General features: G+C 41.6%; 1 protein-coding gene across 1 annotated transcript; it reads left to right on the top strand.

Annotated features, from left to right (window-relative positions):
• On the top strand, positions 1-9,457 carry xkr5a (XK related 5a). Its single transcript, XM_079572726.1, has 7 exons — positions 1-326; positions 2,131-2,314; positions 3,009-3,193; positions 4,105-4,317; positions 5,216-5,385; positions 6,493-6,604; positions 8,412-9,457. The coding sequence occupies exons 1-7, from the start codon at positions 167-169 to the stop codon at positions 9,353-9,355; spliced, it is 1,968 nt and encodes a 655-aa protein (XP_079428852.1). The 5' UTR covers positions 1-166; the 3' UTR covers positions 9,356-9,457.
• Positions 9,458-15,132: the final 5,675 nt, after the last annotated feature.

Below are 15,132 nucleotides of genomic sequence, written 5' to 3'. Positions count from 1 at the left end.
GATGTGAGCCTGATCCCGAGGAGAGAGAGAGAGAGAGGAGGCGGAGGATGCCCTGGCTGTCCTGGATGAGAGCAACCATGTCCCCGCCGCTGTCTCCTCCTCCCCGTTCCCCCGTCCTTCTCTGTCCTCCCCGCTGTCGTTTTTCTCTGCCGCGACGGTGCGCTCCATGATCAGGGCCAAGGAGGGGACGGCGGTGGTGTCGGCCCGCAGGATGCCGTCGGCGGCGGCGGCCCGATGGAGGAGGCGAAGCGGCTGCTGGGTCGCCTGGTGCCAAGCGCTCCTGCTCGGCGTGTCGGCGCTGGTCATAGTGGCCGAACGGAGCGCTCGTAAGTGCGGCTTTAGCATCCGGCCATACACGGGGGAGGGGGGGCTAGCGTTACCATGCGGGTAAACAAACACCGCGGAAAAGCTGACATCATGCTAGCTCCAAAAAACAAACAAAACTAAAATAACACAATGACATTGCTAACGTGTTCATGATGTTTTCGCGTTAGCCTGCCCTCACATCACCTGCTAAAAGGTTACACATAATATGTCTATGGTAAAATATGAAGGGTCAAGTTAAAACACACACATATCTTCAAAGCTACCGTAACATTTACTTACACATTCCCCTTTATTTTGTTTTTGTGTTAAGCTACAGTCATTCATGTCACTCATTTATGCTAACATACTGTACAATAACATTGACCGCCCTGTGACATCTCGCTACGTGATTGTCTATGGTGTTTTTAGTGATGCTAGCTAAACGAGAGGGGAAAAGGGCATTGCTAACGTGTTTAGTGATGTGTTTTTGTGTTAGCTTAACCTCCCATCCCCTGTTATTTTACTATAGCCTGTCTCCTTCTTTAATCCTTGTCCTTCATGTCAGTCAAATCCTGTAAAATACCCTTAAACATGACATTGACTGTGATGGAATGCCTTTTCTGCTTATTTATTTCTACGATTAGTGGCCATTGATTCTCTATGGAAAGTCATACGCCTATTCGCCCTTGACTCTGCGTTCTTGCTATGTTATAAGATTTTTATTATGTATTTAATATTCCACTGACTTGGTTCACCCGTGTCCTGCTGTAAACATGGTGCCTCATGGGACAGGTGCAAACGTCCTGAGTCAGCGGATCAATGGGACAAGGGAAGGACACGAGAGGCTGTGGACAGTGTCACCTTGTCTCCTGTCAAATGTATATTAATATGGTTTGACGGTGTCATAGGAAAGGGAAATAGACAAAGGAAGTATTGTCAGCTCAAAATATTATGCACAAAATCAATACAGCTGTAGGTCAAATACTTACAATATCGAGTCCTCTGAAATCGTATTATATGCAGTAAGTGGAGATGTCTGTGTTTTATAACGCAGGTAATTTTCAAAGATAATTTCATTTGCTAAATAAAATCATTTGTTGTATGTAACTTTAATATCGAATAGAGTTTTGACAAGTTAAGATGATATTTGTTTGCCAAGTGAGACCAATCATTAATTCACCATCGCTTCTTTCGGGTAAATATTAATATGGGAAGAATAATTGCATTTAATTGTAAATCAGCCAGATAGTTGCATAATTGTTATTTTGTAATTTTGAGGTGATATGTCTTTTTCTCAGATCTTAAATATCAAAGTTTCAGCTTTGTATACTAAAAAGAAAACCTGCTAACCCCGTAGTTTAGACCTAAACTTGAATGTCCCAGGTTCAATTTCCAGATAAGGCAGGGCTAATCAATGTAGCAGTATTTCCGTAAGTGGTGTTATGTTTGCCGACTACAAGCACTTTTATCGATACTAATTAACAACATGGCCATGATGGAAAAACACGAGGTGCTACTACAGGCTTACAGACACTAACAACATTTTTGAAAACTAAATAAATAATTGTTTTTGTGCCTTATTTTGAAGCTAAGTTTTGAGACCAGTTAAATCCATGCCTTTCAGATTAATATTACTGTGCTAATTTTATTTACACTGTAATTATCCATCTGTTTAATGAGATATTTTGTGATCACATTAGTCATAAATGACAAATTAGACCATTTCCACGTTCAGAAAAAATGCAAACAGATTGGATTTTCCTCTGGGTGAGTGAAGATTTGAAACTTGATTTTTGCCTGTCTTCCTTGTGTATCTGTTTTCAGTGATCTACTGTATGGGCTTCTACCTGTGGAACGAGGAGAGCCAGTGGGCCGGTCTGACCCTGGGCCTGTTCCTGCCTGGAACTGCGGTCCAACTGCTAAGCATGAAGTGGTACTACGATGACGGAGACGACCGGCGCTGCTACCTCTCTGTCATACACATACTGCACCTGGGCATATTCAAGAGGTAGGGTCTGGAAATGTATTTTATTGAAATCATCATGTGCATTTCTTTTATATTATTGAATAAATCATTGCAGAGAGACTTCTATTGAAAAAAATAATAATAATAAAAAATAAAACCTTGAAGAAACCTTCAAAAATATTGTTAAAGGTGGGATTTGTTCAAGCACGTAGTGCAATTCTATAGCATACTCAAATAACTATGCTACCTAAAATTGTTTGGAAAATCAGCAAATATCAAAAACAACTTAAAATAATTTTCCCTCATAGCAACACTGTTCCTGACGCTTTCTCTTTAAGAAACTCCCTGTCTGTCTGCCACGCCCATGAGCACTTCCCCTTCAGTACCTTGTTGTGGTTTTTTAAATGTATTCTTTTTTTTAATGCGTATATAAATGAGTACAGACAACATAAGCCAGGAGTTTCTTACAAAAGTATTTAAAATTATTCAATTAAAAGTTGTCACTTCTTACGGGTGAGAAGAATTGAAAGAGTAAATAATCTGAGATGGGAAACACTGTATTTTCTCTACACATAAATCACAGATTTATTTCATGAATAGGTGGCATTTCTTGCAGGGCCAGTGACAAAGTTCAGTTTGAAAAGCCCTGAGTTTTAAAGTGAACTTAGGTGTGGCCCAGGTGTGGCCCAGGTGATGGTATAACGCTGTGTGTGACTGTGTCTCCCCCTGGTGCCAGGCTGTGGGACTGCATGCGCTCAGTGCTCCACATGCAGGACTCGGTGGCTGAGCTGGGGGCCGCGGTGATGCAGCAGGCGGACGTGGCGGCGCTGTGGCTCCTGGAGGCTCTGGTCCTGACGCTGCCCCAGAGTCTGCTGCAGGCCTACGTGCTGGTGTCTACTGATGTGGGCTTCATGTCGCCAGGTAAGAGCAGAGGAGCATTCACACTTTTAAAATGGGTTAAGATAACCGTATGTGTTATATTCCGTGAAAGTTTACTTTGTCTGCACATTTGAAAATGTATTATTTTTTCACTACTGCATTATTCTGGCATATGATCAGAAAGGCCTCTGATCTCCACCAAAATAAGATCAAAAGGAGCAAAATACAAAGAGCATAAAAAATATACCTTTAAAAAATAAATACGGGTAAGGTGCTGGACACCACTTACTGAGCGCAAATACATCAGGTAAAAGAGATTTAACTGATCAGAAACTCACTTCAGTTGTGCAGAAGTTGCAGAGTTAAAGATTAGTTGCTGGAAAGTTGTGGGGTTTTCACAGAGTGTGCTTGATTTTGCATTAATAGTTCTGATCGCAACATCGCAGAATCCTGGAGGGACTGATACACTTTCACAAAGTTGTTGAAAAATGTGTATGTGTGACTTACTTGGTTCATGAAAAAAGGCCCTTGCACTCTTTAAAGCTCCTGATCCGTGTTCTGTGTGAGACCCAGGAGGAAGAAAATCTAAATATTATTTAGGTGTGCAAAGTTCAAACAGAGAGATTGAAACAAGACACTGCACAGCTCTGATTGATTTGTTGCTATTTTACTCTTACAATCTCGATTTCATTTCCATTTTTATAGGCCACACCACGCAACACTGCACACCAGAGTGTTGAGGCACATTACCACAGGGAATAGCCTGTTTTGGTTCAAAAGCCTCTTAGGTTATCGGTTATTGAATCAGTTGATACTGCATTACTGTAACTGATAAATCACAATATAATCTGTTTAATTTTCGCCTCCTGGTTTCTGTTACCAAATACAAAGCTTGATAGAGTAGTTGACAAACTGTAGATTACAGAGGAATAATTGTTTTGGTTGTCCTCCAGTGGCGCTGTGCTGTGGCCTGTGCGTGCTGTCCCTCTCCTGGGCGCTGGTGCTCTTCAGCCGGGCGTGTTGCCTGATCCGCCCGGGGCACCTGGCCATGCCGCCGGCCGCTCTGCTGTGCCAGCTGCTGTGGAGGTTCGGCATGATCGCGGCCAGAGTCAGCTGCCTCATGTTCTTCGCCCGCGTCTTCAGCTGGTGGGTCTGCGGAGTGGCAGGTGAGTGAGGCGTCTTCAAACCACAAGGCCACAGACATTTTATCTGCCATGTTTTGCTTTGATTATAGCCATTCTTCACTAGTGTCGGTACAAATTTCAAACTTAATTTTGATACTGAAAATCGAAAACATCGATACCATGGCAAAAAAGGTCCCCTTTTACATTTATATTGTGGATGTAGGAATCTTTAAACTTCAGTATTGATTTAATATCGATGAATCGATTTTTATTGACAACCCTTGTCTTGACCAAAAAGTCCTGGTCCAAGAAATGGGCTGTATCCATGTGAGCGTCACATGACTCCGAGTGGATCCTCAGCATAATGTTATTTCCATATGAGTTTGTAGAGGTGTCTTGTCCAATTAAATAAATAGCTCAAGTTTACATGGCAGGTAGTGATGGACATGTCACAGCATTATATTCAAAACATCATAATGGGCCTGTCTTTAGTATAAATACTTTTAAATTTTTGTGTTGAGATAAAAACTCCTACTTTGATCAACACAGACGTTTCCTGCAGTCAAGTATTTACATCCAATGTAATGTTTTGAAACATTTCCCATCAGTATCTCTCTGTCCCTGATTCCTTATTGGGGAAAATAGTGAGAGATATTACAATCTACAAAATCGCTGTTTTATTATTGTGTTGAATCCACGTGCTTCAATAGATTTTTGTTGGAAATCATAATTTAATTGTAATGATGACAAATAAAGCACTTACTTACTTACTTCAAAATGCATTTTACATTTATGTTTTGAGCTTGACGCATATTTCCAAGCCAGACTCATTTAGCTTTTTAAAAAATAGTTTTACAGATAATCATATGGTCACAATCAAGCCAAACCGACCTCAGCGCAGTTCAACTCAGGACTTTCTCTGCCTGGTTTTGTCCCTCAGGTTTCCACTGGCTCACGGCATCCTTCTGGCTGGTGTCTCAGCAGCCGGACATCTGCACGGGCCCCTGGTGCTGGAGGGCCTTTAACGCTGTGCTGGGCCTGGTGCACGTCTTCCTCTTCCTCAACGTGAAGGACGGGCCGTCGCGCTTCCGCATGGCCAGCTTTTATGCAGTAAGCAAAGGGCTCTTCCACCTTATGTGTCACTCAACAGCCTGCCAGAGTTTTCCAGGAAATCACCACAATATTGCAGCACTCCCTCGTCTGTCCCACGCTTAGTCGTTTACGGTATCCATGTGTTTTTTTTTTTTTTACCTTGCAAGTTTCATAATTCCACACAATTGAAACCTTAAAAACTAACATTTTATTGTGAGACAGAGCTGGCATTAAGCCTCAATAAAGGTTTAAAACTGTCCTAAATGCACCCGGGTGAATGTTTCACTGCACTGACCACTGATTTTCAAAGTGATATTTTTTCCGTAGAAACAGTAATATAACAGTAATATAACTGCTCTGTGTCCAAATGTGTTCCAAAAGTTTTGATCCAAATTGCAAAAAAGCTGTAAACCCTGGCGCTCCAAACAGCACGAGGAAGTGCTTAAAAGGCCTTTATTTAGATGGCCAAGCCAAGATGTTTCACCCACCAGGTCATCAGGGCTTAAAGGGACTATATGGAGTTTAAAAATGTTAAAATTATGTATTTTCCTCCCCCTACCTGTTCAAGCCATGTCCTAATGTGTAGAATGAGCCCAGACCTGTTCACCACAACTGCCTCTAAAATCCTGCACTGTCACTCAAAAAGGTGTTAATTCGGGTCCGAAGTGCCGTCATGCACGAGCTTAATATAGAAGGTGAAGTTACACGTATGACCTGAGGTGGCAGTAGTGAGTATAAAATGGCAAACTTGCATCTAGCCCCTTTGACGTAAAGATTTTTTTTTTTTTTCCCTGTTCACCAACAATGTATCCTTTAAAATCAAAACTTACAATTGTGGAAAAAATATATACCGGTATATTTAAATATATATCATATATATAATATATATTTATTTTTTGCCTCATCATCCAGACCCATTTTAGGATGAGAAATAAAAAAAAACAAGGCCAATGGGTCTGAATGTCCCTTTAAAAACCTGAACAAGCCCCATATCGGATCAAACTGTCCATGATCTCTTGTGTTTTTGTGCACGCTCAGCCTGACCTCCAGTGTGGTGCGTTTGCACAGTCACTGTCCTTGTGTATTGTGTGGTCAGAATAGTGATGATTTGTCCTTCTGTTGCAGTTCATGCTGGTGGAGAATGCCACTCTGGTCCTGGCGGCGTCTGACTTCCTGAGCGAAGCATCATGGGACAACATGACCCTCCCCACCACAGTGCTCTGCAGCTTCCTCCTGGGTCAGTCTCCTTCAGGGTTCCCACACGCCATTAACACATTGAGTGCTGCGCAGTTTTTGACATTTAGCTGTTGAGTGCCAACAATCCAGACCATTTTTCATGATATTTGTACCACCACAGCATATTCTGTGTTATAGCTATGGACACATGCTATGGCTTGTTTGAAAGACGGGAATCTAAGCTCTATGTAGGTGAAAACAGTTTAATTCTACATGCCTCGGTACCAGAGAAATCCAAAGCTAAACAGAGGCTAGTTTGATCAAAATCACTGTTTTTTTTTCAACTCCCTCCTCCTCTCTCCTCTCTGGACAGACACTAACGTTATGGGAAGAGGCAAATGCCTAATATCTCGTTTCTAGTCAATTTTCAACGACAACATTGTTGACACGTTTTGAAACACCGCGTGTTATCGACCGCCTTTCATCACATGTGCATTTAAACAGCCTGGTTCTTAGATTGAAGACTTTAACAGGATGTTTCTCAGTCGTCCTTGGACCGATTTTGACCATTTAAAAACTCGGCAAAACGTTAAAATCTCAACTGTTTTGATCTTTCCATGGAAAAACGCGCTTCTGAGAGCGAGAGGAATGTCGGGTTTACAGCTGTTTGTTACGCAACACCACGCCCCCGCGGACTAAAAAAAAGAAAAGAAACGCAATAATATACATGAAATGTCCAGATGTGACTTTTCACAAGTTTTTGATCATCATTTATTTCTCTTCTGTTCATCACAGAGCTACCAAAATCACACATAAGGTGTTTTAGAGTGTCTAGTTCTGTAATTAAAGAAAAAAGAAAAAGAAAAAAAGAGTTTTTCTGTTTTAAAACACATTCAGCTGCTGTTCTGGCTGAAATTGTAAGGTTACTTTTGTTTAGATATTGAAATTTCCCCTTTTCCTTTAAGATCGATTGTTTGTAAATCTTAAATGCGTGTGATTATGTGAAATCGACTTTTTAGAGCTTTTTACCATGTTTGGTGTTCTCTCACCAGAAACATGATGTTAGTTCACTTGGACGATCAGGAAATGAAACTACTGGATATTTTTTTCAGCTGTTTTAAATGAATATAGAATTTTTTTAGAAAGTGTAAGATAGTGATAAAGATGTGTTTGACATTATTACTAAATACTAGGAAAAAGTACAATAACTATTTTAATTATTTTCATGTGGCATTAAAAATCGTGTTAAACCAGTGGCGTGCCATGGGGTTTCAGTCAGGGCCTTCAGTAGCAGCCTGGGTTCACTCACTCAAACGCATAAACTGATCGACAATAGAAAATAAAACAGCTTTTTATACGTGGCATTTGTTCGCCATAGGATGTATAGGCAATGCAAACCAAAGCAGCGGTGCCTCCGCCCCCAAACAAAAACAAGAACCTTCGGAACACTCGTACTAGTATACGGAAACACGCGACACATGACAGGCGGAGACGAGCGCGTTATAACATGGAAACGAGACATCCAGAGATCAACCAAAACACAAAATCCAAAGTAACAAAAAGATACTAGACTTACAGTTTGGTGCTACGTGAGATGCCCAGTACCTCCTGTACCTGTGTCCTGCCCGAGTTTATGTGCCTTTTATGTGTTCAAGAAACACATAAAAGCTGCAATGTTAAAGAAGTATGAAAATTAGACAAGGACATAAATAATGTGAGACATATGATTTGAACAAACATGAAAATGACGGTTTTGTATCTGTATATTGTAAACGCTACATAAAATGCACTTGTTGTAAAAAGTTGTTTTATTGTTACTTTTGAATTAAACAAAATAAATAAACCTTTATACATATATTTGTTCCCAGGTGGCATCTTCCTGGTCCTCTACTACCGCTTCCTGCACCCCAAGTCCACGGAGATCTCCCAGGGCACGCTGCGCCGCCACATGGGAAGCACGTGCATCGAGCAGGGCGACTCCTCCTTCTCCCTGGGCGACAAGAGCCTCCCCGCGCCCTCCATGCAGAACCACGGCAGCTTCTCGCTCTCCGGCGTGGCGGGCTCGCTCATCGAACACCCCGGCTCGTGCAGGGGCAAAGCCAACAGCTCCTGCCCGTGCTACCACCACCACTGGCTGCTCATCCGGCTGGCGCTGAAGACCGGGGACCTGGGGAAGATCAACCGGGCGTACGGGGAGGGGGGAGCGGCTGCCATTTTGGACCTGGAAGAGTACAATAACGATTTCAAAAGCAACGAAGGCCTCACGATCACGGCGGGAGGCACGTGCGAGGGGATGTCCATGTCCGACTCCCATGAGAAGGGCATCGCGCCGCTCTCGGACTGCAAGGATGAGTTCCAGAGCGTGAGCGAGCCGTCCTCCACGGGCCGGGACGACAGCCTGGAGATGGAGAGCCCCATGGAAACGCCCACGTCGGATTTCAAACGCAGCTCGCCCGAAGGGAAGTCGGTTTTCGGAGACAGCCCCGAGCCGTACTTTTGCCCGACCGAGTCAAGCTCGACTCTGTACTTCAGCGCGGATCCGCAGTCGCCCAGCAGCGCCAGTAACCCGCGCTTGGACCGGGGCGGGAGCATGGAAGGGATGCATTTGAATTCCATACCCAGTGACCCGGCCCTTCACAGGGATGTCCGGAGCCTAATAGGGAGGGGGTTCGGCGGAGTGGGGCCGCGCTGTACCTCCACGCCGAAACTGGACTCAGGCGCCGGGCTGGAGGCGGCGGCCAGTGTCCCGCACCTGTCCGGACCGCGCAGGCAGCTCATCATGTCCCGCAGAGATCAGGAGGAGAACTTTTAGAGTGTTTGGGCTGCACAATATGAAGACATACAGTATATCCAAATCCTCAGCCGTGTTGAATATTACTATAGAATATAAAACATGCCATGGGGTCATGTTGTAGCGAGGGACGGCTGACCAAAAGGGTGGCTCAAGATCTGAAGATGTGTCTCTTTACACTGCATTTAGGGACAATGAAATATACCTTACACTGGTTACATTTAAATAAAGACTCAAGCATAATAGGACTACATTTTGGAAAGTTCCATGAATGATATTTATACTTTTATATTCATTTAGTCAAACGCTACAGTCATATGGACTGGGTAATTTTAGATTTGAAGATGTTTCTTTCACCTCTCATCCAAGAAGCTTCTTCAGCTCAGAGTAATGCGGTGTACTTAGACTGTGCACCACTCTCTGCACTGAGGACTGTTATGAGCAGTGAAACAACAGGACACCTCCACACCGCAGGGAGAACAAATAGTGGCCCACTCCATTTTGACTAAAGAGAAGTGGAGAAAGGGCTGACGAGGGGCATTAAAAAGCTGTAGATTAAATGAATTGTGCCAAAAAAACAAAAAAAAAGCGATTTGATTCAAACAAGCGTTAATTTATTAGTAAACTTAATTGGAAATCGATAGATGCGCCACCTAGAAACAGCCAGCTAGCTTTGTCCCACAGAAGCAGACGAGTGCTGCACCTCCTTCACCCCCAACACATCCTTCACCTGCCCTCACTCCATGTAAACACAAGCACATGCATTATGATTATTACTAAAGAAACATCTGACCGACCTGCTCTGACGCAGCTCAAGTCCAGTATCTGTATGGAGCTGTCAGCTCTTTTTCCTCCTTTCCTCCTGTTCAAGGGTTGCAGGAAAAACAAAACTCTACAATTACAAACTACAAAATAAATGTAGTTCTAAATGGAACATTAATGTTCTAAATGCCAAAAAATAAAAAAAAAGGACATTTGTAGTTAAGCAAATACATATAAGTCCCAAAATGGTTGCTTTGCTACATGCTGATAAATGTGTGTAAATCACAAGATTACTGAGGTCTTTGTATCTCATTGAATCCATCATCAGAGCAGCGTGTGCAGGAGGAGTGAGGGGAGGGAGGGGCAGCGCAGGGTTCACAACTGACAAAAAATATTCAAAGAGACACAGCTGAGGGCAGCTTTAACTCTACAAGAAAACATGAGCCAAAACACTTTCAGTTACATGTTTTGGTTAGAAATAACTTGACTTATTTTGTTGGCTTTACTCATCATGAACCCTGATTCCTTTGATGAACAGAAAGGGACCAGAGGCTCAGCCTTCTTTCAGTTAGCCCTGAGAGTCACTAAGAATAGGTCATTGAACTTGGGCACAACCCGGTGTAGGTAAAGGACATACTGATAGATCTAACGTCCTGCCACAGGAGGGTGTGGACTCTAGACATGGAGAAACTTGGAGCTGAAGATTCCTCTTGTATGAGGGCCGAAACTGTAACTACAACGAAGCACGTCTGGAAGACTGAGCTTTGAACACAAACTTATCTTGGTCAAATTGATATCAGATACTGCGTTAACGTTATCGCAATATTGTGCAGCCTTTATTGTAATAAACTCTGCTAATATCTATTTCTCCTCGTACATGTACAGCATATGACTTAATCAGGGAACGACAGCAGCTTCATATCCAGCCACACGCACCAGCTTTTTCTAAATCTGCTGACGAAGCCGGATCAGAGCACTCAGTCCATGCCCACACACTGACCGATACATCCTCGTTACCGAAGTGCTGGACATACAGGTACAGTGTACAAAGCTCGCACAGACGTGTCACTGGACATACTTTCAGTTCCTTTCGTAGCAGACCGTTTTTTAAAAAAGGACATACTGTGAAAATGTGGCTCATCAAATCTTAACAAAGCAGGATGTGTATAATGTGAAGAACACGGGGATTTAAAGACTTTTTATCATTCATTCGCAAAGCACAAACGTGTACTATACATCTTTTGCTGTGACGATTGTCATTTACGGCAGCAGATTGGGGACAGTGAGTATACTCTTTGGTTGTATCATGTTTTTAACAGACAGTACAGTGTTTCCCTTTGGTGGCAAACTCTCATTATTTGATACTTGAATGCAATAATTATAATTCTTTCATACACGAAGCAAAAATAACGTGTATAGGGCTGGGTACCGTCATTTTTCCCCCGATACCAGTACTTTTATGATACCTGGTTTGGTTTCTGATATTTGTTGTCTGGAACGAGAAAACAGAACAATAATGTGTGGAAGATATGCAGATTTACAATATCGGGTTCATCTCTTGTGTGAAAAATGGGGAATCATTTGGGGGAAAAATTGGGAGAAACTGTGTTGGGAAACAAATCAGAAAAAAGGGTGTGGGGAAAATGTGGAAAAAATAGAGAAAATATTAGTTCTAAACTAATGACAAAAAATTAGGAATAAATTTGCGTAAAAAAATATTGAGGAAGAAAACTAATTTATTTGAGCTGAACAACCAAATGACTTCCTTTAATGCTGTCCCTGGACCAACAGCATCAAAACTTGGATCTAAATATAAACTAATATATTTTTTTGGTAACTGCTTCCGACTTTTATTTTGTACCTTTTCGATTCCATACTGGCATCGTTTAGTGATACTCACAGGCACAGATTTTGGAAAAGTCTATGGGATGACCACCAGAGTGTGTTGAAGTGGACATTTTAGCTGCATTTAGAGCAGTTTTCAGAGATAACTGTTGTCACTCAAACAGTTTTTGCCACTGACTCCCAGGAACACTGTATTGTATGTATCATGTTTTAACAAGACAAAATGATCGCGTTGTTACATAATATTTACTGTGAAATTACAAGATACTGTAATACCACATTGCCCGTAAAAGCGTGATATTGTCTTGTTTTTACATGATACTTTTGTTGTAATTAAAACGTGATACCACTGAAATCTTTATACTCGTCTGAAGTCACGCTTCCGTACTTATTCATATTGAGGAGTAATAATAATTGTGTATTTTTTTGTATGAAGAGTGACTTGACTTTGAAAAGATCTGCTGTGTGAAGCAGGAAGACTGTATCTGATATCTTGAGTTACATGTTGACCATGTAATTGTTTAAGAAATGCTTTTTAAAAAAAAAAAAAAAAATAGCCTTTGAGTTGAGAAGTGACGCATGCGAAGTTGCAGTGGGCAATTTGGCAAAACTGATCTGCGATTCGACTGTCAGTCCACAAAGCACGACCAGTTCAACTAATATACAGTAACACACATATTTATTTTATTTGAAAATCCTTGGTGATTTCTGATTTGTTTATTTAAATTTCTATAGGATTTCTTTGTTCATTTTTTCATTCCATAAACAAGTCATAAACATATCCATGAGTTAAGGTACATTTACTGTTATGAATGCCATTTTAAGGACTTAAAAGATAGAATATTTATTTCAAAATCTTAACCGCAATGGCCTCATGTTATTTTGCGTTCCAGGCCACTCAAAGTGGTTATAAACATAAATATCATGAAAACTCGGAGATGACCCGACTTCAGATATGAGATGAAGACAGCAATGGCCGGTTATTTTACCTTTATTTAACCAGGAAAGTCCCACTGAGATTAAGAATCTCTTTTACAGGGGAGTCCTGACCCCAGAGGGGATTGTACATATTTATATTGTATTGTATTATTTATATCTATTGTACATATTCTTAATGGAGGAGAGACTCAACACAGAAAGTCCCGGTCCAGGTGGGAATCGAACCCGGACCTTCTTGCTGTGAGGCAAGTGCCGGCAAAAGTAGCCAATAATTAAACATGACCAAAACCACTGCTTTTGGCCTCAGCCTACAATATAACGTATTTAGTATGTTTTGGATTCTACCTGGGGTGAAGAAATGTGAATAACATTAGTTAGTTAAAAGCTAACTTGTAGCAAGTAACCAACAACCGCAATCACTGGCGTTAGTTGTTTTGTTTATTCAGCAGGAACGCTCAGAGGTCGCAAATCATCTTTTTCACGTGGGAAAAACACCAGTTACCAGTTTCCTGGAACGCAACATGACTTCACCCGTAACCCGTGGATATGTTTCTAATACATTCAGAAACATCTCTTTTTCCCCATACACTCCATCATGGATGTGCATATCAGGACCAAAGAACTGATTCATTTGATTCATTCACTTTGGAACACTATATTGTTTTACAAATTGCCTTTTGCAACTTTAATTGTTTCAGCCATTGTTTTGTATCAAAGAGTTTTGCTTAATGTGAGGGGAAATGCGACACTTGGTGTTTTTGAAAAGGGCTGGACGGGATCATCTAATGAAACAGTGATTATGGATTATTTATTTTGCCTTGTGAAGTGTAAAATGGCCACTGGTGGCTTTCAACAAGCAATAAACATGATACATATTGTTTTCATGCGACTAAAGCTCTGACATTTTTTAAAAATCTTACTACGAAGTTGGAAGTGGAGCGGTTTCTTGAAGTATTTAATCGTCCCTATAGAGCTCAACAGTCCCGCCCACTTCCGGTCACGATGCCAGCTGATCAGCTCTATTGAGTCCTGGTTCATGAAGAAGCCTGATACGGTCAATTTACTTTATTTCTTTTTTTAATTCTTAAACCTACACAGCTCATCTGTCCTGTCCACCTCAAAACCTGCTTTGGTTCTGGATGTAAAAATCCCATTCTTTTTGAAACATTGAAATACAAAGAGTTTAAAGGAGGATCTGTGGTAGCCATGTATCTTTGCAGGATTATTTTATATGAAAAAAGTACATGTTTATTTTTTTCATAAAATATCTGGGTGAAAAATGGGATTTGTACACTTGAACCAGAGCAGGTGAAGTGTGTGGTCACTGCTATTGCGGGGGATTAATGCTGCCCCTTTCTGTGTAGACGTCCAAATCACCACAGGCCTAAACTTAAGAATGTTTAAAGTAGCACAATGACGAGAGCCTGGCTGTCATTCTGTGCCTGTGGTCTCTCTGAACCACATCACACAGCTACACACATTTATATGGGCTGAAGAATCCTGCCCAAGGGCACAACGACGGGCACTGAAGAAGCTCTAAACTAAAACATGCGCTCAGGAAAAGTGCGCTCCCCTCCCACGCTTATGTCAGTGCCAGACAGAATAGTTCAAATACCAAAGTCCGTCGTGTTGAGACCCTGCTTTAGAATCCAGAAAGTTCTGCTTTTGTTGATCAGTCCTTGTTTGGATCTGGTTTTGTTCGGATTAGAACCTAGTACTGGCTCAGGTTTAGTTTTGCCTTTATTATGGGCCCTATGTTACTTTGTGTCTGACGCTCAGTGGTCCAAAAGGTTTCGATCCCCTGGTTTTTACAATGAGGGTAGTCCTTTTTATTCCTATTTTGTCATGGATTAAATCTAGTTGTGTGCCTGGCTTAGTCCTGGTTTAGTTCTAGTCTAGTCTTTCTTTAGTCCTGCTTTAATTAAGGCGTGCTTTCTACTTTAAACCTGATTCAGACTAGAATTCATTGTAGTTTGATCTGATTTAGTCTTGCTTTTGTTCCTTATTTTTGCCCTGATTTAGTCCTGGTTTTGTTCCCATCTGTTGCCCTGATTTGGTCCTGGTTTATCTTGGTTTAGTCCTGGTTAGGTTCTGTGTTAGTCCTGATTTAAGTCCTAGTACAAACACACATTCTAATTCCACTCATTAGGCCTGATTTAGCCTGGGTTTAGTCCTTGTTCTTTAGGCTTGTTTTCCCCTTATTTTTGCCCCTGGTTTTGTGCCTAATTCTTGCCCTGATTTAGTCCTGATTT

Source organism: Gobius niger (genome assembly GCF_951799975.1).
Source record: "Gobius niger genome assembly, chromosome: 15".
Classification (NCBI taxonomy): domain Eukaryota; kingdom Metazoa; phylum Chordata; class Actinopteri; order Gobiiformes; family Gobiidae; genus Gobius; species Gobius niger.
The sequence above is the reverse complement of the archived record's forward strand: the minus strand, read 5'-3'. Positions and strand labels throughout refer to the sequence as shown.